The sequence below is a fragment of the Acomys minous genome (assembly GCF_964271855.1).
Source record: "Acomys minous genome assembly, chromosome: 2".
NCBI lineage: Eukaryota > Metazoa > Chordata > Mammalia > Rodentia > Muridae > Acomys > Acomys minous.
The window spans coordinates 50,895,539-50,920,011 of record NC_140484.1 but is presented as its reverse complement, the minus strand read 5'-3'; the positions used below and the strand labels follow the sequence as shown (position 1 = coordinate 50,920,011).

The window sequence follows — 24,473 nt, the reverse complement described above, 5'->3', positions numbered from 1 at the left end:
CTTCTTTTTTTCTTAAGACACAGTCTGTTGCCCAGGCTGGCCTCATATTGGTGGGTTCAAGTGCTCCTCTAAGTTTCCAAACGGCTGATAGCACAGCTGTGTGTTTAATCAATACCAACTCCTCAGGCTCACTTTAGATTTTTCCAGCGGCCCTTAGATCCTCCTTCCATTTAGGTGACCTGCTACTAGTTACTTAACAATCACAGTCCCCAAATCTCTGACATCACCCACTGATGTCTCACTAACAGACAGCCAAGGGGTCCGAGGATGACGGCTGGGGCTTGAGCCCCGTGAAACAGCCATCAACTGGTCAGGAGGCTGCGACTCAGAACGGAAGAAAAGATGGCACTGGTGGTGGTGTCCCTGACGAGAAAGCGGAAGTTTTTGGGCTTTTGATTTCCCCTAAATTCCCACAACATTTCATTGTTGCCCAACATTTCCCCTCTTCCTCACAGAGGGAATTTCCGATTTCACTTCCTCAAAACCCATTTAGCTAGAAAAGCCTCAACTTCTTTACCCCATTCCGCAGCTGAAACTTCTCCGGTGAGACCTTGGCTTCTCCCCGCCAGGCCACGTCATTTGTGTCCATCTGCCTGAGTGGAGTCTCACCGCACTCCTCCTTTCTTACCTATTTTCCTCTACCTGGTGTCCTCACTTTTCCCTATTCCCGCTGTCCTGTCCCTCCCTCTCCAGAGCCGCTAAAAGACCAAAGAGGGCGGAGTGTGTGGCAGAGAAGCAAGGAAGAGGCAGCTCCCGGTGCTTTTGGGGGTTCCGAGCCGGTGGAAGCACTACGGTTGCGGAGCGCAGTTGAAGTGCTTGAGAGTAGGCTTAGTTATCTTCGCGCTAGACTCGGGCACCCGCAGCAGCAGCAGCAGCACCACTTCCGCGAGCCTCCCCTCGAGGGGCGGGGCAAAACAGGTGCGGTTGCCAAGGCACCGCGGCCACGGGCTCGCGAGATTTGAAAGCAACCAATGGGAAGCAAGGGAGGACGTGGCACGCGAGTGGGGCGGGGCCTGGAGGGCTCTTTCCCCCGCCTCTTCTCCGGCCCGCCCGGAGGCGGCGGCCAAGGCGCCGGAAGGTCGGGCTCCAGCCTATAAAGGGGCCCCTGGCCCAGGCCGCGCGACCCTCGGCAGAGGGCGCTCTGGTGATCTTCGCGGCGGTCTTCGGGCCTGCGCCTGCGTAGTGCGGGTCGCGCCCCGCCCCCTGCCCCGCTGCCCTCGCCGGCCGGCCGGCCCCTCCTCGGCCGCGCGCCCTCGTCCCGCTCAGCCGCCGCTCCGTCCCGTAGCAGCCAGCTCGGTCTCCGGCAGCATGTTCAGCTGGGTGAGCAAAGATGCCCGCCGCAAGAAGGAGCCGGAGCTCTTCCAGACGGTGGCCGAGGGGCTGCGGCAGCTGTACGCGCAGAAGCTGCTGCCGCTGGAGGAGCACTATCGCTTCCACGAGTTCCACTCGCCCGCGCTGGAGGACGCTGACTTCGACAACAAGCCCATGGTGCTCTTGGTTGGCCAGTACAGCACCGGCAAGACCACCTTCATCCGCCACCTGATCGAGCAGGACTTCCCGGGGATGCGCATCGGGCCGGAGCCCACCACGGACTCCTTCATCGCGGTCATGCACGGCCCCACCGAGGGCGTGGTGCCGGGCAACGCGCTCGTCGTGGACCCGCGGCGCCCCTTCCGCAAACTCAACGCTTTCGGCAACGCCTTCCTCAACAGGTACCCCACCCCTTGTCCCCGGGCGCGAGGACCTCCGAGGGCCTCCACAGCCATTGCCCCCGCCGTCCTTTGTCTCCGAAGGGCCCCCGCCAGACCCTAGGCGACCACTCCCAGGGATAGTGGCCTTGTTTCGTCCTACTGACAACTACCCGGGAGTCGGACCTTCTGTAATGCCGGAGAACCTTCCAGGTTATAAATTTAGCTCTGAAACCCTCCTGTAGACCCCAGACCTACATCCCACAGAGCCTGGGGTGGGGGGTCTCCGTGAGAAGATGAGCCATTGCTGTCCTCCCTTGTCCCTGATTCTGGAGGCTCCCAGTTAATCCTCATCAACCTCCCTCCTTCCCCGAAGGGGTTTGTTTTAAGTGTCATGGGAAAACCCGAGACTTAGATGATTTGCCTCACTCTCTGCTAAACATCCCCAGGGACCAGTGGTTTTGTGTAGGAGGGAGGGGTAAGGGAAGAAATGCTTTGGCCGGCTGATTTGAGGGTAGCCCCCATTGCAAGCAGGGGATGAAGGAGTTTCAACACCCCTCCTGAAAGCAGCACTTAAGTGAATTCCAGGCCAGTCAGGAGTACATGAGACGACCCTGTCGCAAGAAAACGTTAATAAGTCAGTGCTGCCTCAAGAGACTTTGCACTCGAGAGGCAGAGGCAAGAGGATCTCTGTGAGTTTGAGGCCAGCCTGGTCTATAAAGCAAACCTAGGACTGCCAAGTCTACACAGAGAAACCTTGTCTTGGAAAAAAAAAACACTAAAAAAACAAACAAAAAAGACATCAGGGTTGGTAACACTGAGGTCCCTGAAATGCCGAGACTTATAGTCTACTATAGAGTTGATAAATGTTTGTGCACATTTCAGCTTCACCAGTTTAAGGGGAGAGGTGAGATTCGCCCTCAGGATGCTATGAATGAATCACAGCGCCAGCGTGAGGTGCTTTAACAGCCAGGATCACTTCTCTAAAGGCACTGGGGCATCCCAGCCTCCACCCCCAGGAGGCATGACAGGACTCTGACCCTGCCCTCTGTGCTGCCTCTTTCAAGGAGTGACTCTACATGCCTTTCTATGTCTGCATTCAGCCTGGGGACACAGCCGAGGAAAGAATCTGAATCCTGCTTTCCAGGTCTCCGCCCTGCATGAGTGCATTCCTCTGCAGACACTGTCCATCGCGCAGGGCGGGCCAGCTTGTTCTGGAGCGAGCTCAGCCAGGCGCCTTCTTGCACAGACCTGACCTTTAGTGTCTTTTTGTCCCTTCTAGGCAATTTCAGCCAGTCTGTTTCTTGGTGTTTGCTTGACAGGCCTGGGTTGAGCACAGAGCTCTGGCCTCTGTAGCCTGGAGCCCTGCCCTAAGGATGTTTGCGCTTTGCTGCACCTGTAGGGAGGCCACTGGCTTTTTGTGAGAAGTTTGGCTACTGAGCTAAGGAGTTCATTCATGCTTTGGGTCTCTGCTTCAGGAGCCACAGAAGACTCGATGTTCTAACCACAGCTGTCCTATGTCATCACCTCATTGAGAGGGCAGGCCTCTTTTGAAACAGGTTTCCCACCTGTGGAAATGAGAGCTTTAGAGGTAGACCGATCTTAAACACCGTCCCAGCTGCCCCAGCTCGGTGACTCATGAAGCCCAGGCCACACTGAATTGTCAAGGTTAAGGCCCAGCTGATGAACTGGTCTTTGTGCTTTGTGCACTCACTTCCACTCTGCCCTCCCCAAAAGAACAACTCCAGAGCCCTCGGCCACAGACAGGCACTTGGCACTTGGATAGCATGGGGTCTAAAGGACCCAAGAACTATATTTATGTTTCCTTCTTGCCACCACCCAATTCCAGAGGGTCTCTAAATGCTGGTGCAGCCCAAGACCGGAGCTGTGTCAGGATGTGCGGACCATGGTGCCTCTGGCCAGGGAGGGCACAACAAAAGGGGCTTTTCTCTGCCTGATACAGCTCTTCCTGGCACTTTGAAAGGGACCCATTGAGTCATGGACTTGACTTGCTAGCCTTTTTCTCCCGAGTGCTGCTCAGAGATAGTAGAGGAACAGATGGAGACAGGCATGAGGGAATCCCAAGAGTGGTTATGCTCTTCCTTGCAAAGCTGGGCCCACCCACTAGTCCTAAGACAGTCTCCATCCTCATTGCCAGGCAGGCGTCATTACTGCCCCTGCCTTTTCTGCTGTCCGTTCACTGGGCCTTGCAGAGTAGCGGCTTCTCCTGGACCTGCAGGTGCTCCTTTATGGACTTTTTTGTGTGTGTTACTCACAGCTAACTCCACTTCCACTCCCTTTTTCCTGTCACTCTCTCCATTGAGTCAAGGACTTTCTTCTCAAGCAAGGGGATTTCTGGCCTGGTGTACAATGACTTACAGCACTGGGGTCTGCTACACTTGGAGACAGTATCTTTCACTTTGGCCTCCTGTCCCTAGCCTGTGGGGACACTGATCATCATCATTTGGGGGTGTGGGGCCCCAGGAGACACTCATCTAGTGCAGCATTGAGGCTGGGTCTGTATTTTCTTTGTTCAGAGATTTGTTTTGTTTTGTTTTTTTGGTTTTTCGAGACAGGGTTTCTCTGTGTAGCCCTGGCTGTCCTGGACTCGCTTTGTAGACCAGTCTGGCCTCAAACTCACAGTGATTCACCTGCCTATGCCTCCCTAGTGCTGGGATTAAAGGCGTTCAGTGAGGTTTTTAAAGGAGCTTTTCTCTGTCCATTGAAGGACTCTGCCCTTTGCAACAGCTGATCGCTGCTCTGGGCTGTTCCTGGACACTCTTAGCCCAGCTCTCCCCTTGTGTCATGGGCTCCTCTTCCTGGCCTGGCTTTGACTCTGGAAGAATGGTATGCCTGTACTCCCTCCATACTACTGACTACTGGTGGCAGCAGGAGAAAACGTCCATCCCAGGGGCTGGGCATGGCCCAGTGGGTAAGGTGAAGAAGACCTGAGTTCAGAGCTCCAGCACTCCTGTAACATTGGACTCACTCTGTAGACAAGGCTGGCCTGGAACTCACAGCGATCCACCTGCCTCTGCCTCCTGAGTGCTGGGATTAAAGGCGTGCGCCACCACGCCCGGCTACTTCTGCTTCTCTTTAGAACTGAAGCATGGTCTGGGCTTGTATAGCTTTCACCAGCAAGTCAGCAGCTGGGAAGCTGCAGCCCTGAACCCTAGGGGGGAAAGAATGCAGGGAGGGAAGTGCTGCAGTTCTAAAGCTGGACCCTTCTGGTAGCATTTTTCGTTAGTTTGTCCTCCTGTGATACCTGGGTTAGTGTCAGTCCCACGCTGATGTATCTATATCTGGCATTGCTGTCCTGCAGGTTTATGTGTGCACAGCTGCCCAACCCGGTCCTGGACAGCATCAGTATCATTGACACTCCCGGCATCCTGTCTGGAGAGAAGCAGCGCATCAGCCGAGGTAACTGGGATCTGTGTTGGAGAGCCACACCCTATGCTGCCCTCTAGGCTTTAAAAGTGTGTTCAGGTGACAGACTCCTTACCTCATACGTCATCTACACAGTGGGGGGCCTGAGGCCACAGCTGCCTCCCTGTGCTCAGGTGATCAGAATAGCCTAGCTGAGATCACAGCCCGTCCATGCTGGATGGCCAGGTGCTTTTGAACCTATGAGGCCTGGGCCTTGGGCTGTGAAGTAAAGTAGCAGGAAATTGCCTGATAGCTGTGCCTAAGTGTCCCAGTCAGCACTGGCTTTCCCCTAGACTCCTTGTCTCTGTTTGCATGGGAACACTGTGCTTCTCATGTCTTGCAAGTTCCTAGTAAGTTTAGTCAGTGTCTGTGCCAGCCAGGCAAAAGGAGAGACTCAGTGAGATGTGTAGCTGCCAGGTGCTGGTGGGTGTTTGCTTCCGTTTGCTTAGCCCAGGGGCTGTCTGCTGGTGCAAGAGTTTCCTGTAGGCTCAGGGCCCTGGCTAGTCCAGATGTTTCAGCTCTGGTCAGCTTTTGCCATGTTTTGTCTTGTTTTAAATTCTCTCTCTTTTTTTTTTTTTAAAGATTTATTTATTTATTTATTATATAGTGTTCTGCCTATACATACACCTTCACAGCAGAAGCGGGCACCAGATCTCATTATAGATGGTTATGAGCCACCATGTGGTTGCTGGGAATTGAACTCAGGACCTTTGGAAGAGCAGCCAGTGCTCTTAACCACTGAGCCATCTCTCCAGCCCTTAAATTCTCTTGTATTTTACAACCAACCACAGTTCCCTTCTCTCTTCCCCTCCTCTTCATCCCACTTCTCTCCCTGAGATCAACTCTTCTTTTGGGAGGCGGGTTAAAATAGAGTTTCTCTATGTGTCCCTGCCTGTCCTAGAACTCAATTTATAGACCAGACTGGCCTTTAACCCACTGAGATCCGCCTGCTTCTGCCTCCTGAGTGCTGGGATTAAAGATGTGTGCCACCACACCCAGCCTTTTACCATACTTTAAAATATTTTTTTAGTTTTTTTTTTTTAAATTTAATGAAATAGAACTTTATTTCCGTAAACATAAAGATAATGCCTTTTCAAAAGTAGTTAGAAGGGGCTGGGAGGGCAGGGGATGTAGCTAAATTGGTGACACTTACCTAGCATGCAAAAGCCCTGGACTCAGTCTCCAGGACAGCATGAACTGGACGTGGTGGCACATGCCTATAGTCCCATCATTGGAGCTAGAATAGAGGCAAGAGGATGAGTAATTCATGCGGGGTCATTCTCAGTTACACAGCAAGTCTGAGGCTGCCCTAGATTACATGAAACCCTGTCTCAAAAACAAAGACAGACCTCTGTCTCAAAGAGGGGCTGGAGCCTCAAGAAAAAAGTCTCCGAGGGTGACTGTTCAAGCACAGAGGCTAGGGGACCCTCCCATCTGTTTGTCACATTGCTATGAGGTCCTGGTTCAGGATGAGCCTGCCTTTGTGTCATCCCTGGCCCTTTGGTAGAGAATGGGCAACAGCCCTTAGGTTGAAATACCTTCTAGGAGATTGAGGGCTGGAGGAAGTGGAGTTAGCCACTGCAAAGGAGGAGATAAAATAGCCTCACTGGAGATGTAACTCAGAGGCAGAATACTGACCAGGAATGAGCAGGGCCCTGGGTTCAGTCCCCAGTACTAGAAAGAAAAAGACCAAGAAAGAAAGAGCCAAAGTGTGTGTTGAGGGGGCAGTGCTGTGGAAGCAGTGAAACGGCGCAGTGTGTAACGGTCAGATAGATCCCTGAGCCCACATGTGCACAGTACCCACCAGTGTCTTCTGACCACATATACACGCTGTGGCACTCACACACTTTTTTTTGTTTTTTGTTTTTTGTTTTTTGTTTTTCAAGACTGGGTTTCTCTGTGTAGCCTTAGCTGGCCTAGACTCACTTTGTAGTCCAGGCTGGCCTTGAACTCACAGCAATCCACCAGCCTCGGCCTCCCAAGTGCTAGGATTAAAGGCGTGCACCACCACCGCCCAGCCCACACACTTTCACAGAGGTAGTTTAAAAGTCTGGAAGAAAGAAAAGGGAAAACTATAAGAGCTTGGTGTAGCAGCTCTAATCCCAGCATTTGTGAAGCCAAGGCAGGAGATGACATCCATTCGCAAACTCTACAAGCACCAGTGAGGTTTGGTTTTCATTAACTTACTCTTCCCTTTGGCCCTTGCCCTGTGGTGGGGGATGTTGAAGCTTGCAGCCTTTGACCAAGCATGTGTCTCTCTGCATGGCTGTGCTAGGTGGGGCTCTCTTCTCTTTTCTATAGTTGTGGCCCTAGCCAGCATGGTGTTGCATCAGACTACAGTGCAGTAAGCTGCCTGTCTCTAATCAGGTTAGAAGCTGTCAGATCAGCGCTTTTTCTTTTTCTTTTTTTTCCCAAGACAAGGTTTCCCATGTGTAGCCTTGGGTGTCCTGGACTCACTTTGTAGACCAGGCTGGTCTCAAACTCACAGAGATCCACCTGCCTCTGCCTCCAGAGTGCTGGGATCACATGCTTTGCTTGACCTCCAACTTTCTATCCATCTGTCTCAGCATTCCAAATGCCAGGATTACAGGCGGGCCTCATGGTGGACACTGGTTAAGTTTTTGGGCTCACTCATTCTTCATGAAAGTGACTGTGATAGAAGTTCAAAGGAACAGATTTTGGGACCCTTTGCAAAAAAGCAGGGGCCACATTTCTTTCTTCCAGTGGTTCCAACTTGTTTTTAAGAGAATGCCTATTGACAACCTGGTCTACAAAGTGAGTCCAGGACAGCCAAGGCTACACAGAGAAACCCTGTCTTGAAAAAAAAAAAATAAAAGAGAGAAAGAAAGGAACCCATAGTAGCTTTTTCACCAAAGCTAGAACAGAGTTTCTCTTAAACAAGAGAGCTACAGGAGGAGGCCATTCCGGCCTGCACTGGGCTGAGGTATGCTGGCCATTGTTTGAGGCCTGCAGACTTATCTTTTGGCTGAGGCAGACTCCAGCAGGCCTGCTGTGTGGTGAGAACAAGGCCTCAGATAAGGGGCAATAGCCCACCCTCAAAGGCTTGTCTTGCCAGAATGCTGCTGCTGGTGAGGCCTTCAGGCTTGGAGGAAGGCATGGGATAGGAAGGGTTTGAGGTTCTTGTGGCCTTTGCAAGCTCCTGAAAAGGAACTCAGAGGCAGCCAGTGTGCAGCGTGCCTCAGCGCGGTTCATCTGCTCTGCTGCGTCCTCAGTGGTTCCCAGGCAAGAGCAGCTTGGACTTTATGTACTGGCATCTCCAGCCTGCCACTGGGACCTTTCCCCTGGCCTTCCTGTGAGGAGAGAGACATGTCAGGGTTTAAACTTGGTTGCTATCTGTGGGAAAGCCACCAAAGTGACACTTTCAGAGTGATTTTTCTTTTTTTCCTGTGTTGGAGGTGGAACCCAGAGCTGCCAGCATGCTAGTCCCATGCTCTTACCACTGAGCCACACCCCTCCCCAGCAGCATTGTGGGTTTTGTTTGTTTGCTTTTCAAGACAGAGTTTCTCTGTGTAACAGCTCTAGCTGTCCTGAAATTCTCTCTGTAGACCAGGCTGGCCTCCACAGATCCTCCTGCCTCTGCCTGCCAAGTGCTGGGATTAAAGGCATGCGCCACCACCACCACCCAGCAGCATTGTGGGTTTTTGTTTTCTTTTTTCTTTTTTTTTTTTTTCTTTCAGATTTTTATTTATTTATTTATTTCAGATTTTTTTTTTAAAAAAATTATTTTATGTATGAATGCTCTGCCTGCATGTACACCTACATGGCAGAAGAGGGTGTCAGATCACATTATAGATGGTTGTGAGCCACCGTGTGGTTGCTGAGAATTGAACTCAGGACCTCTGGAGGAGCAGCCCCTGCTCTTAACCACTGAGCCATCTCTCCAGCTCCTGTTTTGTTTTTTCAAGACAGGGTTTCTCTGTGTAGCCTTGGCTGTCCGAGACTTACTTTGTAGACCAGGCTGGCCTTGAACTCACACCGATCTGTCTGGCTCTGCCTCCCGAGTGCAAGAATTACAGGCGCGCGCCCACTTCCGCTCCAAGCAGCATGTTGATTGGGGCTGTTGAGCTCCCCGGACAGTACGCACTCATGTAGCCTGCAGGGTACGTGACACACTAGTTCTGTGGGCTGGCTGTGCCTTCTAGGTAGCAAATGGCTTCCTGCAACCAGGTTCCTCTCTATTTGCAGAAGACTCTTTCTGATTGAAGGGGGATTTTGCAGTGAAATACCAAGATCAACTAATTTTCCTAACCCATCCCCCGCCCCCATGTTCCCCGCAGTCCCCCTTTAAATGTTACCCAGTTAGGATTTGGGGGTGAACATTTTATGGCAGTGAGTAAGACAATCATGTGGCCCCTGTTAAGGGATGCTGAGTGGGCCCCAAGGGGGTTATAAGCTTGTGGATGGAGGACCCTCCTCAGAGATGCTTCCCACCAGTCCTTCCTTGTGCACAGAGGAAATAAGAACAGGAGAGTGCTTCCCAAGTGGAAAGCAGGTGTTTCCCTCTCAGAAGATAGGTCCTGAGGAACACGGCCTACACTGACAGCCTTGCTGCAGTCTGTAGTTGACACTTGGAAACACAGCATCCTTGAGGAGGCCAATTGCGCTTGAGCGTGGCCAGTTCCCTTTGAATCCACTCCTGCTGTGTGGGCCAGCCCCTCCTGACTTTTTGCCCTTTCCCCCACTGTCCTCATGTGCAGGGAATTCAATCAAGAAAGATAAATGGGACTGGCAAAGTGGTCAAACTGCCCTGGCTCTGCTGGGGACCCCTAATAATTGTATCCTTTTGGGGTCCTAGGTTCAGCTTGCTTGACGTGCTAATCTGCTGTCGCTTCAGAGATAACATTCTCTTGTGTCATCGGGGAAAGGTGGCCTTTGGGAGGACCATTTATTCCTGAGTGCTACCCATGTGACTGATAAAGGGAATCAAAGGGCATCCAGGGCTGTGTGGAGCTGGTGCCCTTGGCTTCCAGGGTCATTACCATGCCTAGGACTGGGCTCTTTTTGTGTCAGTCTTCTGCGGGCAGTGGCAGGGAGCATGCAGTGCTCTCTCCACTGTTGTCATGTGTGAGTGTGAGCTAAGCCGTGCTTAGATCAGCAAAGGGAGTGTGGCTGCAACTTGGATTAGCAAGTAGCGTCCTGTCTGGCCTAGTGCCTGCCTTCCTGCTAACATGGCTTGTCCGTGTGCACCTCTGTTTTCTCTGCACCTATGTACGGGAGGAAGCTGCTGTCACTGATGAACTCCATCTGAGGAGATGAGTCTGGGGGACTCAAACCTGTGCACACTGCCGTGCACATGCAGTATTGGCAGCATGTGCTCTGAGCTTCGATCGGACCGTGCTAAGGCTCTTGCTGGGCTGGGCTTCCTAGAAGCACAGGCCCCCATGGCCAGGCCCTAGTCCAGAAGAGGACTAAAGCTTTGAATAGCTATCCTGTTGCCTTCTGTCTTCCTTGATGCTCTGTCTCTAGCTAGAAACTAACCCTGGCTTTCCATGGAGGGTTTACAGAGCTCGGGGCCAGTCTGGCTAGTCCTCTGGGTTTTCGCTTGCCTTCCTACCCAATGTCATGGTTCCCAGGCTCTACCTAAGCTATTCTGTTCCTAGAGGTTGGGTGGGACTTACAGCCCAGACTCCTGTCCATGCATCTGGAGCCCAGTGTCAGAAGTGGGGTACACCATGGGTAGGTAGCTCCTCTGCCGTATTGACCATTCCCTGAGATGCTTGCCACAGGCATCCTCCAGCCCAGTCTGAGAATGATGTCAGGGGTTGCCCAGAAGCCTGGGGCAAGTTTCAGTTCTCTGTCACTTGGTTTCACAGTGTTTACCACACAGGTCAGTACTGCAGGAGCCTCGTGACCATAACACATGAGCTGTTGAGAACCGTGATAGGGACTTGTATGTGCTGAGCCCTTACCTAACCCTGGCACACAATAAAATGTGCAAAACAAGTATCAGCCAACTAGTAGTGATGAGACTAAAACTCCAGGGTTTCACAGACTCCACAGCCCCCTCAGGGATGACTAGGCCCAAAGCCTTCATTCCCCATCCTGTCTCTCCCTGTCTCCCCCTCTCTAGGCAAGCATGCTGCTTTGGCCTCACTTTCTGCTGTGGGTGCGTCGTCTCTGCCTGTGGAGGCGTCGTACCAGGCTGTGCTGGCCTTGGCACCTGTTCCTCAGGCTGCCAGTCGGCAGCGGGCTACAGAGCAGCTGGTCCAAGTGCCTGCAAATGTTGAGTTTATATTTGGGGTACGTAGCATTCTTCACTCCTCAGAAGTTGCCCTTGCCTACACATCCATCAGATCTCAGCTTCTTGGGACCAATGCAAATGCCTCAAACAAATAAGAGCAAACGTTTACACAGTGCTGGTTGTCTGCCAGGCTTGCACTCAATGCACGCACCCAACCTTCCCCAGGTTACAGAGAAGGGACCAGGAATTCAGAGAGGGTAAGCAACTTGCTCCAGGGGCCCAGTTGCCTCCTGAGTATAGGGAATTCAGTATTGAGATGTGAGCCCAACCACAGTCTGCCTTTCCTCCCAACCCTGTGCTGTTACTAATTCTCAGGTCAGATGTGTTTATGGCCATGGTACGTGAGTTAGATTAATCCTTTTTTGTTTGTTTGTTTTGTTTTTCGAGACAGGGTTTCTTTGTAGCCTTGGCTGTCCTGGACTTGGCTTTGTAGACCAGGCTGGCCCCCAACTTACATTGATCCTCCTGCCTCTGCCTCCAGAGTGTTGGGATTAAAGGCGTGCCACCACCACGCCTGGCTTTGGATTAATCCTTTTTGCAACAGCCATTATCCCCTTGTTACTAGGATGGAGAGCATCCCTTGAATTGGAAAAGTTCCCTGTATAGTGCCTCTCTTCCTGACCCAAGAACTCATTTGTCTTTGACGCTTTTCCAAAGTCTCTTAAATGGAGTCAGGCAATGTAGACCTGTTGATCTACCAGGCCAGCCTGGTCTACAAAGCAAGTCCAGGACTGTCAGGGCTGCTACACAGAGAAACTTTGTTTCAGAAAGAAAAACAAAAAGCAAAAAGACCCCCAAAACAACAGCAACAACAAAAATTGTTTTGGGGGATTGATCTGATCCCAGAGCTTCATGTTCCTCAGAGAAGCGCTGTGCTGTCTGGGCCGTATCCCAGCCCTGAGGCTGCAGCTTTCAGCAGAGGGTGTGGCTTCCTCTCCTTGTCACTGTCCTTCATTCCAGGAGGAGGTCTGGGCTGTCCCTGGCTTGAGACAGTGTTGAATCAGGCTACCAGAAACATCTGTGCACGGGACTTGATACGGACCTGAGCGTTTGTCACCCGGGAGCAGAGGCTCCACGCTTGGCCTGTGCTGTTTGGAGTACTGCTTACGCTGAGCGGGAGGAGTCCTCCCTGCTACTTGTCCCAGCTCTGGGCTCCTGTCTCCAGGGTCTGAGCAGTTGGAAACTGTGATGTAGCTTTTTTGGTGAGAAATAATGAGGCCTATGCAGTCTGAATGACAGGAAACAAGAGTATACAGGAGACAAGCACTCCATTGTTTTATGTTCCAGAAATTTTTGGAATGTGTGAAGCAACTTTCCCTGGCTGCTGGAACTACCTGTGTCGGGAGAGTGCTGCTGTAGGGCGGGTGCTGCCTCACAGCCCAGGCCCCCACTCTGACCCCTTGTCAGGAAGGTCAGCTAACGTGCAGATCAGCCAGCAGCACCTGGGGCGACTTGGGCTCCCTTCACACCGGGGCCTATGGGACAGCTCTTGTGCTGGCCTTCAGTTCCTGTCATCCTGTCAGCAGCTACAACCCTTCCTTGAGCTCTGCTCCTCCTCTCTATTTCTGCTTCTCCTCACTATGGCTTTTACTTTAGTTTTGTTTTGTTTTTAATTTGTTTATTTTATGTGCATAAGTGTGAGGATATCAGATCCCCTGGAACTGGAGTTATAGACAGGGGTAAACTGCCATGTGGATGCTGGGAATTGAACCTGGGTCCTCTGGGAGAGCAGCCAGTGCTTTTAACTACTGAGCCGTTTCTCCAGCCCAGTTTTTATTTTTTATTTTATTTACTTATTTTGGTTTTTCAAGACTTAGCCTTGGCTGTCCTATACTCACTTTGTAGACCAGGCTGGCCTCAAACTCACAATGATCTGCCCTTCTCTGCCTCCCAAGGGCTGAGATTAAAGGTGTGTGCCACCACACTCTGCTCCGGTTTTTATCTTTTAAAAAGTATTTTATTTTGTGTATGTGTTGCCTGTGTGCTTATTTGTGTAACACAAAGGTGCCCTTTGAGACTAGAAGGAAGTGTTAGATCTGTTGGAACTGGAGTTACAGGTGGTACATTGTGAGCTACCATATGGGTGCTGGGAATTGAATATGGATCTTTCAGAAGAGCAACCAGTGCCTCAACTGCTGGGCTATCTCTCCAGCTCCGGCTTCTAATTTTTTGTAGGACAGGATCATCCTTGGATGGCATCAAACTTGCCATGCATCTACTCAGCCTCTGAGTGCTAGGATTGTGAGATGCGCACCACCATGCCCGTTTTAGGTTTGTACTTAAAGACAGAATATCAGCCAGGTGTGATGCTATGGGCCTTTAATCCTAGCACTCAAGAGGCAGAGCTGGAGGATCTCTGTGTTTGAGGCTAGCCTGGTCTACAAAGATAGTCTGGAACAGATAAGGCTAACACAGAGAGACCCTGTCTTGAAAAACCCAAAACAAACAAACAAACAAACGAACAGAACATCATACAGCCTGGGCTGAGCCTAACTCCTTATTTCCCCAAGGATGACCTTGATGCCCGATTCTCTGCCTCTACCTTCAAAGTGCTGGGATTATAGACACGCACCATCACACCTGAACTTCTTTGACTTTTTTCATTGTGGTAAAATGTACTTAATTTATAAAGATGTGCGGTTTACACATTCTTGGGAATAGTTGAGGGGTTGGTGCCTTTGCGTTGCTGTGCAGCCATTACACTATCGACCTTAGAACTGCCTTTTCCTAGACCCTTCTCAGTAAACGCTGGTCCCTGCCCTTTACCCTAGCCCCAGCTCCACCATCCTCTCTGAGGATGACACCCTAACTTCTACATAGGGGATCCATGGCTTTCAGGGTTGGTCCTCTCAGACTGGTTTGTTCCACTTATTGACATGGCTGCTTGTCCCTTACCTGAGTGTCTGGGTTGCTACTACAGTTGGCTTCTCTGTCTAGCCCATCCTCTGGGGCTGTGTGCCCCGTAGGGCCCTCTTTTCCTTTTGGTGGACACACGGCTCTCTTTATGCTGTGGGTGTGTTGTGGGTGAAGTCCTGTTACCTGCTGGAGCTCCTTGCTGGATAGTGTGCTGTGGGACCACTTTGGGCATCCAAAAATAATTAACCAGGAAATTCTCTTCACCTGGAAAAGGGAAAAAGAAGACTTAATGGAGCTGGACATGGTGGTCGATTCCTTTAATCCCTAGACTTGAGAGGCAGAGGCAGCTGAATCTCTGAATTTGATGCCAGCCTGGTCTCATAGTGAGTTCCAGGCCAGCCAGGGCTACATCGTAAGACCCTGTTCGCCCAGAAAAAGAAAAACAAACACACAAAACACAGCTAATGTGGTGATGGCCATGAACTGGGCTTGTGGGAGAGGCGCCAGCAAAGAGCCTCCTCCCACTTCTCTCATTTCTGTGTTCCCTTCAGCCACCCAGAGGAAAGGGATTGAGGCCGCACTGGGTAGGGCTTGGGAAGGTGACCTCAGCTTCCCTGCTGCAGTCCTAGCTGCCTAGCCAAAGCCAACAGGACCAGTTGTGCTTGGCCCAGGGTTCCCCTGTTCCCAGGAACTGGGATTTGGCCTCACTCCTGCCCCAGCTGTGTGAATTAGCTTCAGCTTTGGATGGAGCCAAATGGGTTGACTGGGAAAGAGCAGAGGCCTTACTTTGTTAAGCAGGAGCATCAGAGTTTCTGAGTCAGCGCTTCTTCAGCACTGTGCTGTCCTCCTAGAGCTCACATAGAAGGCTTCAGTGCCCCGGGCAGGCCCCTGGGGTCAGTTGGGGTGCATCCCAGAGAGCTCTGAGCAACAGCTACCTCTCCTGGCCTCTACTTCCCCACTATTCTGCTGCTCTAGAGCTTCCCTTCCGGTTTTCTGCTGACAGCTCACTCCTGGGGCCCCCTCCCTGCTCTCAGCCAGCTGCAGGGAGCAAGGGCCTTGTACTTTGGAACTGGCTGACTGCTGGTTGCTGACATGCAGTGACCTGGCACTTGCTGGAACTGTGCACAGAAACCTGAAGCCCTGACACCCAACCAAGCACACACAGGAGAGGCTCTTTCTGCAGCTCAGTGTACCTTTCCCTGTGAGGTAGCCGTAGCCTGCTGGCCTGTGTGCCCCAAGTCCCTGTGTGCCAGGCATGTACAGGCTGGAAAAAAACCGTATAGAGAAGGTTGTCCCAGGACCCAAACTCAGACCACCAGGCCAGCACCTGCGAGCTGTCTCATTGGGCCTGCTTTGTTTTTGTTACTTGTTTTCTGGCATTGCCTGCGATTGAACCCAGAGCCTTCCTCATGCTATGCAAATAAATATGTTATCATATTTCAAAGCCTGTGTCCCTATGGATGCCCCAGTGTGGGGAGAGGTGCATTTCTTTGTGGCTTTGGCTGCTGTCCGTCCTGAAGCCACTTGTCTGACAAGCTTTGTATCTGCTTGACCTGTCTAACCTAGCACCTCTTAAACTCCACCATCCCGGAGCCCAAAGTCTTTACACACAGGATGGGGAGCAGTGACCAGGCCAGGCCAAGGCCCTGTGCTGTGTGATGCAGTGTCGGCAGCCTTTGGGAACGGGATGGTGGGTGTCAAGGGCCATATTTAGTCCTTGACACTCTCCTTCCCTCGGGATCCCCCACCCCTGCAGTCTTCCTGCCCTCCACATCTGGAGATTGCATGTCAGCCCTCCCGAGGTGGAGTGGTTTTCCCGGAGAGTGCTGGAGCAGGCTGTGGGGTGAGAGCCTGCCTCTTTCAGACTGTTTTCTGAGTGGCTTCCATGGCTCATCTTTTTTGGTCTTGGCAACTTTCTGGGAAGTACTTAGTGGTTCTTAGAGGGCTGGCCTACATTTGGGGTGACCCGGAACTTGTGCATATGAGGTTAGTGACAGGAGACTGAGCCCAGAGCCAAGGAGAGTGTCCAGATTCAGCTGGAGAGGCCAGGCTGTTCCTATGGCTCTGGGCTGATGTTTCTGGTCCTCTAGCTTTGCCTAGTGTTCCTAAAAGCTGGGGCGTTCTGGGGGAAAGCATCAGACGAGGCACAGTTGTCAAGCCGGGTGCAAGTTAAAGCACTGTTTGAGTCCAGAGTTCACTGGCCTGCGTTTATATGGGAAATGACAGGCTCCACCATGTCAGACATGCAGCTTTCTTTTTGAACCCCAGGCTGTGACTCCCTTCAGGACCTCCCACCTCATCTGCATCCTGGCCCTCAGCAAGGAAACCACTAAAGCTCATGCACGTCTTCACAGCCATTCAGTTTTCGTTATTGTTTTGTTTTAGGTTTGTTTGTTTATTTGGTTTATTTATTTATTTATTTATTTTTGGTTTTTCAAGACAATTTCTCTCTGTGTAGCTTTGGCTGCCCTGGACTTATTTTGTAGACCAGACTGACCTCAGACTCAGAGTGATGGCCTTCCTCTGCCTCCTGAGTGCTGGGATTAAGGGCATGCACCACCACGCCCGGCTAAAGGTCACTTTAGTTGGGGTGAGAAACAGCATAGAGTAAGGTTTAGGGCTAGAGTCTGCTCAGGTCAGTGGCTTAGTTTTAGAGAAGTATTAAGACCTACAAAAAAGGGAAGTGGTCTGTGGTACTTTTGAGGGCTTGTTGGAAAACAGAGGTCAGCAGACCTTTTTCTTGGAGGGTTGGGAATTGGTCTTGTCAGCTATGTAGGACTTTTGGTTTCTTTTTTTTTTTTTTTTTTTTAGACAGGGTTTCTCTGTGTAGCCGTGGCTGTCCTGGACTCTCTTTGTAGACCAGGCTGGCCTCGAACCCAGCGATCTGCCTGCCTCTGCCTCCCAAGTGCTGGGATTAAAGGCGTGCGCCACCATCGCCCGGCCTGGACTTTTGGTTTCTGTTGCAACATTTGGACTCAGCTATTACTAACAAAAGTTGGCATAGACATGTAAATGAGTGCCTTTCTTTCAATAAAATTTTACTCACACAAGCAAATGATGGGCAGTTTTGGTCCCTGAGCTTACCAGCCCCTATTGTAGAAAATGAGTGAGGCTTACCCAGGGATCTGGCATTTAAACAGACCCTGGATGGATGGATGGATGCTGCAGGTGAGAGTGTTGCTGCCTATAGTCACTGTGTTCAAGGCACACAGCTGATGCTACTGTGCTGAGCAGGCCGTGGTGGTGCACGCCTTTAATCCCAGCACTCAAGAGGCAGAGGTATGCAGATCTCTGTGAGTTTGAGGCCAGCCTAGTCTACAAAGTGAGTCTAGGACAGCCAAGGTTACACAGAGAAACCTTGTCTTGAAAAAACAAAACAAAACATTACAGTGCTGAGCTGTCACATAAGCTCAGTGGCTTGCTTTGCCTGAGCATCTGTCCATGTCACACGGTAAAAATGCTGTCCCTTGGGGCAGAAGAGACCAGTGAGTCTGCTTTTGGGCTGCTGTACTGTTCACACCAGAGCATTTTAGGAATCTACAAGTTAACTTCTGACCTAGAAATTCCAGCCATCCTCTTGCTCAGAAGCAGCAGGGCAGCCTGGGCCTTGGGGCTGTGCTCAGTCCTGTCCTGATCCTCCCTCAGGTTATGACTTTGCGGCTGTCCTTGAGTGGTTTGCTGAGCGTGTGGACCGCATCATTCTGCTCTTTGACGCCCACAAGCTGGACATCTCAGATGAGTTCTCAGAAGTCATTAAGGCCCTCAAAAATCACGAGGACAAGATCCGTGTGGTGCTGAACAAAGCTGACCAAATTGAGACCCAGCAGCTGATGCGAGTGTATGGCGCTCTCATGTGGTCCCTGGGGAAGATCATCAACACCCCCGAGGTGGTCCGTGTCTACATTGGTTCCTTCTGGTCACACCCACTGCTCATCCCTGACAACCGGAAGCTCTTCGAGGCAGAGGAGCAGGACCTCTTCAAAGACATCCAGTCTCTACCCAGAAATGCTGCCCTTAGGAAGCTCAACGACCTGATCAAGCGGGCCAGGCTGGCCAAGGTAGACCCTGGGGCTGGGGAGGGGCTCTGGGACTGGCTCCTGGGGCCCAGTTTACCATACTTACCACTTTTCCTGTGTAATCACTGTGTAACCTATGGTTGACTAAGGGCCTTTACCTGGGTCATTTCAGCTTGTTCTCTCTGATGCTTATATCCTATCTAGAGCAGAGAATAATGCAAAGGACATGCACACTCCTCAGAACTATCAAACAGGAAGTTACTGTAGAAGAAAGGAGGCCACCAGGAAGTGGAATGTGCAGGCCTGCTTGTGCGTGCTCAGCTTGGCACTGAACATTGTGGACTCAGGGGTAGGGAGTGACACACACAGCTCCATTCACGCTTTCATGGAAGAACACACATACAAAGGAGAATCACTGGCTATTTGGTGTTGCTGGGTAGGCGCTGGTTCTGCCTGAGTGGAGGGCTGAGGAGCCATCCTCGTAAGATACAGGGACTTAGGAGGCCACTGTGGGACCTGATGTGTAAGCTGGGACAGGAAATATTAGGAAAAAGATGATGCCAAGCTGTAGCCCAGACAGTGCTAGATGCTGCAGTCCAGACCCCTGGTGGCAGCTTTGTAGGCAGGCCATGCCCAGGCTCACACTAGCTTCTGAGCTGCTTGAAGCCCTGGAACCTTAGTGGCAGCTAAGCCTGTTTGAGAGTCCAAAATGAGGCTGGGCTTGGTGGCGCATGCCTTTAATCCCAGCACTCGGGAGGCAGAGGCAGGCGGATCGCTGTGAGTTCAAAGCCAGCCTGGTCTACAAAGTGAGTCCAGGACAGCTAAGGCTACACCAAAAGACCCTGTCTCGAAAAACAAAAACAAAAACAGAGATAGAGTCCGAAATGGCCAGAGCTAGGAAACGAAGATCAGTGGTGCTAGTGAGCTGTTGGCTGAGTCTCACAGCATGGGCTGCTGAGAGAGTCACAGGAAGGGAGCATATATTTAGTGATGAACAGGAAGGCTTGATGGGACGGATGGTGGGATAGTGAACCGGTCTAGACCCTTTTAGCAGGGATCACACTTTCAGTTTTCTTTCTTATTCATTTATTTATTTATTTATTTATTTTTTTAATTTTATTTATTTATTTTTTTTTTTTAGACAGGGTTTCTCTCTGTAGCCTTGGCTGTCCTGGACTCTTTGTAGACCAGGCTGCCCTCAAACTCATAGTGATCCACCTGTCTCTGCCTCCCCAAGTGCTGGGATTAAAGACGTGTGCCATCACACCTGGCTATCAGTTTAGTCTTTAAAAGCGGACTCTACCTGTCTCAAACAAACAACAACAACAACAACAACCAAAAACCAAACGGACTCTAAGCAGATGCTGTGATGAGCCCATTGTCAGACTACTCTGGAGGCTGAGGCAGCAGAATCCTTTGAACATATAGTTTGAAACTAGCCTGAACAACCTAGCAAGACCTGGTAGCACACGTCTTTAATCCCAGACCTTGGGAGGCAGAAGGAGGTGGATCTCTGTGAGTTCAAGGCCAGCCTGGTCTACAAGGAGAGTTTCAGGACAGCCAGGGCTACACAGAGAAACCCTGACTCAAAACACAAAAACCAACAAAAACCAAAGCACCGCAAAAGTAGTTTCCTGATTGTCTCCTCCCTTGAAAGGGATTGGCTCTCTGCTCAAGAGACCTGACCTTTGAGCTACCATCTCTCCAGGAAGACATCTCAAAGGGCAGGGTGTTTACAGCCAACTGGGGCACATAGAGAAGGAGAAACGTGCACCGTTGACATAATCACTTCAGGACCAGAGAAGGTGCTTCTCAGCCATCCCTGTGCCATTGTTTTTGCAGCTCTGAGGCTAGTGTCTGTACATACTCTCAGTACCAGGCACCCACCGGTGCCTCAAGACCAGTCATGGAATATTTGGGGGTTCCCTAGCCAGGGCAACCAAGACTGATGTTTTATCCTTTTCTGCTGCCAAGTGTCACGCCGTTGTCACTCAAGTACCCTGGCCAGCAAGGTGGTAGCTTATGGCATTTCCCATTCTCTTCACAGGGCACAGAACTGGAGTTGTTTTCAGCATCTCCAAATGTCTACATGTAGGGCCTCCTGGTGAGCAAGGAACTCAAGAGACTCCCCGTGTAACTGGCCCAGGGTCCTAAAGGTCCTAAGGGGAACTGTCAGGTAGTGCTCAGCTCTTGAGGCCACAGACCAGCTCAGCTCCACACCACTCTCACCCCACTGTTCATTTTTCCTGGAGTGAGAGGAGCTCTCCTTGGCTTGTGTCTGCAGAGCTGTGGCTGGCTTTGTGTGATGTGCCTACCATAGCTTTCCTGGAAAAGCTGGTGCTAGCCTTGGGTCGGGGAGCGTGCTCCCCTGGCTGGTTTGGGGCCAGGCTGAGTAGGGAGCAGGGCCTGCTGGGGGAGCTGGAGAAAGCTGTCCTGGAATTTTCTGGTCTTGAGTCATCTCAGCCTGTTCTGTTGACACATGGATACCACTCAAGTGGAACTCAACTAGGGACTCATCTTGAGCACCGATCAGATGTATGTCGGGCAGAGGCTCCCACACAGCTTTCTGTGGCTCAGCAGTGTGTGCCTTATATTGTTGAAAAGGCAGTGCAGGAGAAGCCAGCAGACAGAAAGGCAGAACTGAGCTGTAGTCTGCTTTCTGTGGTCCCCGGGCTAAGTTCCTTGGCAAGCCTTTGCCTCAGAGCCTTCCTCTGGCCACAGTAGAAACACCAGTGCACATAGAATAAAAATAACTAGGTTTTGCGGGGCCAGTGATGATACGTTCTTTAATCCCAGCACTCAGGAGGCAGAGGCCGGTGTATCTCTGAGTTTCAGGACAGCCTGGCCTACACAGAGAAACCTGTCTAGAAAAACAAAAACAAAGAATATCACCTGTCTTCTATTAGGGTACCCTCTCCTCTCTTCCATCCCCGTGGCAGTGAGCTGTCACACCCTGGTCAGAATTGGGGTTACTCTGAGGCCATTGGGCTCCTGTGATGGTGGTTTCAACTTCTAGCTTGACTTTGACTTTCTGCTTCCCTTTGCCCAAGCAGTGAACTTCAGGTACTAAAGGGCAATGTGCCAAGCAAGTCCCTGAAGCCCACTTCTTCCTGTCCATTCAGGTCCATGCTTACATCATCAGCTCCCTCAAGAAGGAGATGCCCAATGTCTTTGGAAAAGAGAGCAAGAAGAAAGAGCTGGTGAACAACCTGGGAGAGATCTACCAGAAAATTGAGCGGGAGCACCAGATCTCCTCTGGCGACTTCCCAAGCCTGCGCAAGATGCAGGTACAGTCACCAGGCCAGCCTGGACCATTCTGAGTGCTTTTCGTGGGGCTGAGGCAGGCCCAGGGTGCTGGGCAGTGGTTCTGGAGGGAATCCCAGCTCTCTAGGGCAGGGCCTCCACAAGAGGAAGCAGCTGGGTTAGTCACCAGTTCCCCAGCTCGAATCAGAGCTGACCTAGGTCGAGACACTGACACAAAAGAGGAGAATGTGGTGACTCAGCCCTGGGGTGGGGTATGGCTGTCGGTGAATCTTCACAGCAGCCTGGGATGGATGGTGGTGCTCCTGTGACCTCATGCGCAGAGTGAGGAGCCCAGGCCTTCAGCACTAGCCCAGTTCCTGAGCTGCTAAGTGGGAGCGCCACTCTCCCCTCTTGGGTAGCCTAGCTCAGTTCACTGTGCCTGGAGTCTGGGAGGCTGCCCCATCTAGGCCTCTCTTTCCTCCTCCCCCGCTCATAGGAGCTCCTGCAGACCCAGGACTTCAGCAAGTTCCAGGCCTTGAAACCCAAGCTGCTGGATACAGTGGATGACATGCTGGCCAATGACATAGCCCGGCTGATGGTGATGGTGCGCCAGGAGGAGTCCCTGATGCCCTCACAGGCCGTGAAGGGTGGTGCTTTTGATGGCACCATGAATGGGCCCTTTGGGCATGGCTACGGTGAAGGGGCTGGCGAGGGTATTGATGATGTTGAGTGGGTGGTTGGCAAGGACAAGCCCACCTATGATGAGATCTTCTACACACTGTCTCCTGTCAATGGCAAGATCACAGGCGCTAATGCCAAAAAAGAGATGGTGAAGTCCAAGCTGCCCAACACAGTGCTGGGGAAGATCTGGAAGCTGGCTGACGTGGACAAGGACGGCCTGCTGGATGACGAGGAGTTTGCCTTGGCCAACCACCTTATCAAGGTCAAGCTAGAGGGCCACGAGCTGCCCGCTGACCTTCCTCCACACCTCATCCCACCCTCCAAACGGAGGCATGAGTAACAGCCCTGCCTGATACCTTCCCCCGCGACCCCCAGGGCTACTGGCACTTTGTACCTGCCAGCTCCTTGTCTGCCCAGGTGGGCTGGGGCCTGGAGGGGCAGAGATGGAGGGAGGGAGAGGGTCACCATTTTTCAAGGTCCATAAAGACTGAGTGATGTTTCCTCAGCTCTTAAATAGGAAAACCACCATCTTTGTTTTCAAGCTGTTCTGGGGTTCAGCAGGGAGGCATGGGTGATGACTGGATGTGAACAGTGGGATTTTGTGCACAAGAACCATGATATTTTTAATATATAACGTTAGAGGCAGCCTTTTTTCTTGCCTCTTCTGTCTGACAGCCCCACCTCAGCCTCTCTCCCTTTCCCCAGCCAGGCAGTTACAGTGACTCTGGAGAATCACCTCTCCCTGACCCTGGCATACCTGTATCAGCTGCCCTGGGCTGCTTGACAGGAGGCCCCTAGCTCCCTCTGTTTTCAGCCTGGGGCTTACTCATGGGACAGTCAGTGGCTTGTTTCCTACTAGCTGTGTTCTGTGCTTGGGTGAGCTCCTCCATGCCTCTGCTGTGGTCTGGGGTGCAGCACCTTTCCTTTGTGTTCACACCCCCTCTCTGACATCCCAGCCAGCGCAGCAGCCACAGGCAGAAGACCCAGCCACTGTTAACTTTTGTGGGGGGCTGAAGGGCCAAGAGACAGTGTCTTCCAGGAAAATACATAAGCTACATATTGTTCTACAAAGTGACACTTTATACGTGACCAAATTTTCCAGTAACTTTCACAACACTTGTTCAAAGCTGTGATTTTTGTCTCTCCTTTCCTACACTCCGGCTTGGAGCAGCTTCACCCCAGACCCGGCACTGAGAAGGCCCCCTGAGCTTGAGTTTGCTTTCTGGCTGTGGAGAGGTCACCCCAACTCTTGCTCAGACGGGTGTCAGCCTTATGGCAGCTTCCTGGAGCCCCTTTCTGCCTTGGGGCAGGTCCTGTGACCCGGCGGTGTTTTGGGGCTGTAAGAGGAAGCCTGTGGCTCTGGCCTGGGTGTAGTGTCCATGCAGCAGGACAGTGGAGAAAACCCAGCCCCTTCCCTCATCCTCTCATTTCCTTCCTCTCCCTCCTCCCCTGCTGAGCCAAGGAGGTTTGGGTGTCCCGACGGACGTCCCCAGACTGAGCAATAAGAAGCCAGAGCTAGAAAATGACCACTTTAGCCACCTCCTTGCAGCCTTGGGGACCTGGACACCTATGGCCAGTGGTTGGCTGTCGGGCAGGCTTTCTGTGGAGATGAGTAGAGCAGTGAGGCCTACTCACCTGCCACTGCCCATGGGCTCCAGGGAGCTGCCTGCCAACCCCCAGCACCCCTGAGCCTCACAGAGGCTGAGCTCCAGCCTGGCCTGCTACCTTCCTGCCTCAGCCCTTCACTCCTGCTAGTGGCTGAGGATGGGCGACAGGCTCTCAGGTTCACTGTTCAAAGTCCAGCGAGCTCTGTCCTCACCTGTGGGAAGAGTAGCTGAGTGAAGACCGTTTTGTTTCTTGCATTAAAGAAAGTTTAATTGTGCCACAGCTTCTCATGCTCCCTTGTCTTTCCTGGCCAAGGAGACACCCCTGGAATCTCTGCAAGGGGTTCCCAAAGGAGTCCATGACCACTCACCCCCTGTGCAATGTTGAAGCTGACAAGACTGATGGGAGCTGAACTTGATGGTGCACACTCATAGCCCAGCACTTGGACTGTGGAGTGAGGGAGTTGATCAGCTTGGGCTCCGCGAGAGCCTGTCTCAGAAGTCCACAACACCAATTATGCTGGGCCACCTCCCACCACCTCCACATTGCGGCCGCCATGCCAGACTGCCATAAGCAGGCAAATGCACTGTAGCAGAGTGCGGAGGGATCTTGTAAACAAAAGCTCCAGGGCTCCAGAGCCACTTGGCTCCTCGCTTGCCCCAAGGCAGGTTTGGAGACAGCCCAGCCAGCTTGGAA

The 24,473-nt window shown here is 51.9% G+C and overlaps 1 protein-coding gene across 1 annotated transcript; it reads left to right on the top strand.

The window, feature by feature from the left end:
- Window positions 1–1,048: 1,048 nt before the first annotated feature.
- EHD1 (EH domain containing 1) lies at window positions 1,049–24,054 on the top strand. The gene is made up of 5 exons (XM_084761085.1): window positions 1,049–1,712; window positions 5,011–5,108; window positions 17,878–18,290; window positions 21,371–21,535; window positions 21,988–24,054. Exons 1-5 carry the CDS (start codon window positions 1,309–1,311, stop codon window positions 22,510–22,512), a joined length of 1,605 nt encoding a protein of 534 aa, XP_084617211.1. The 5' UTR covers window positions 1,049–1,308; the 3' UTR covers window positions 22,513–24,054.
- Window positions 24,055–24,473: the final 419 nt, after the last annotated feature.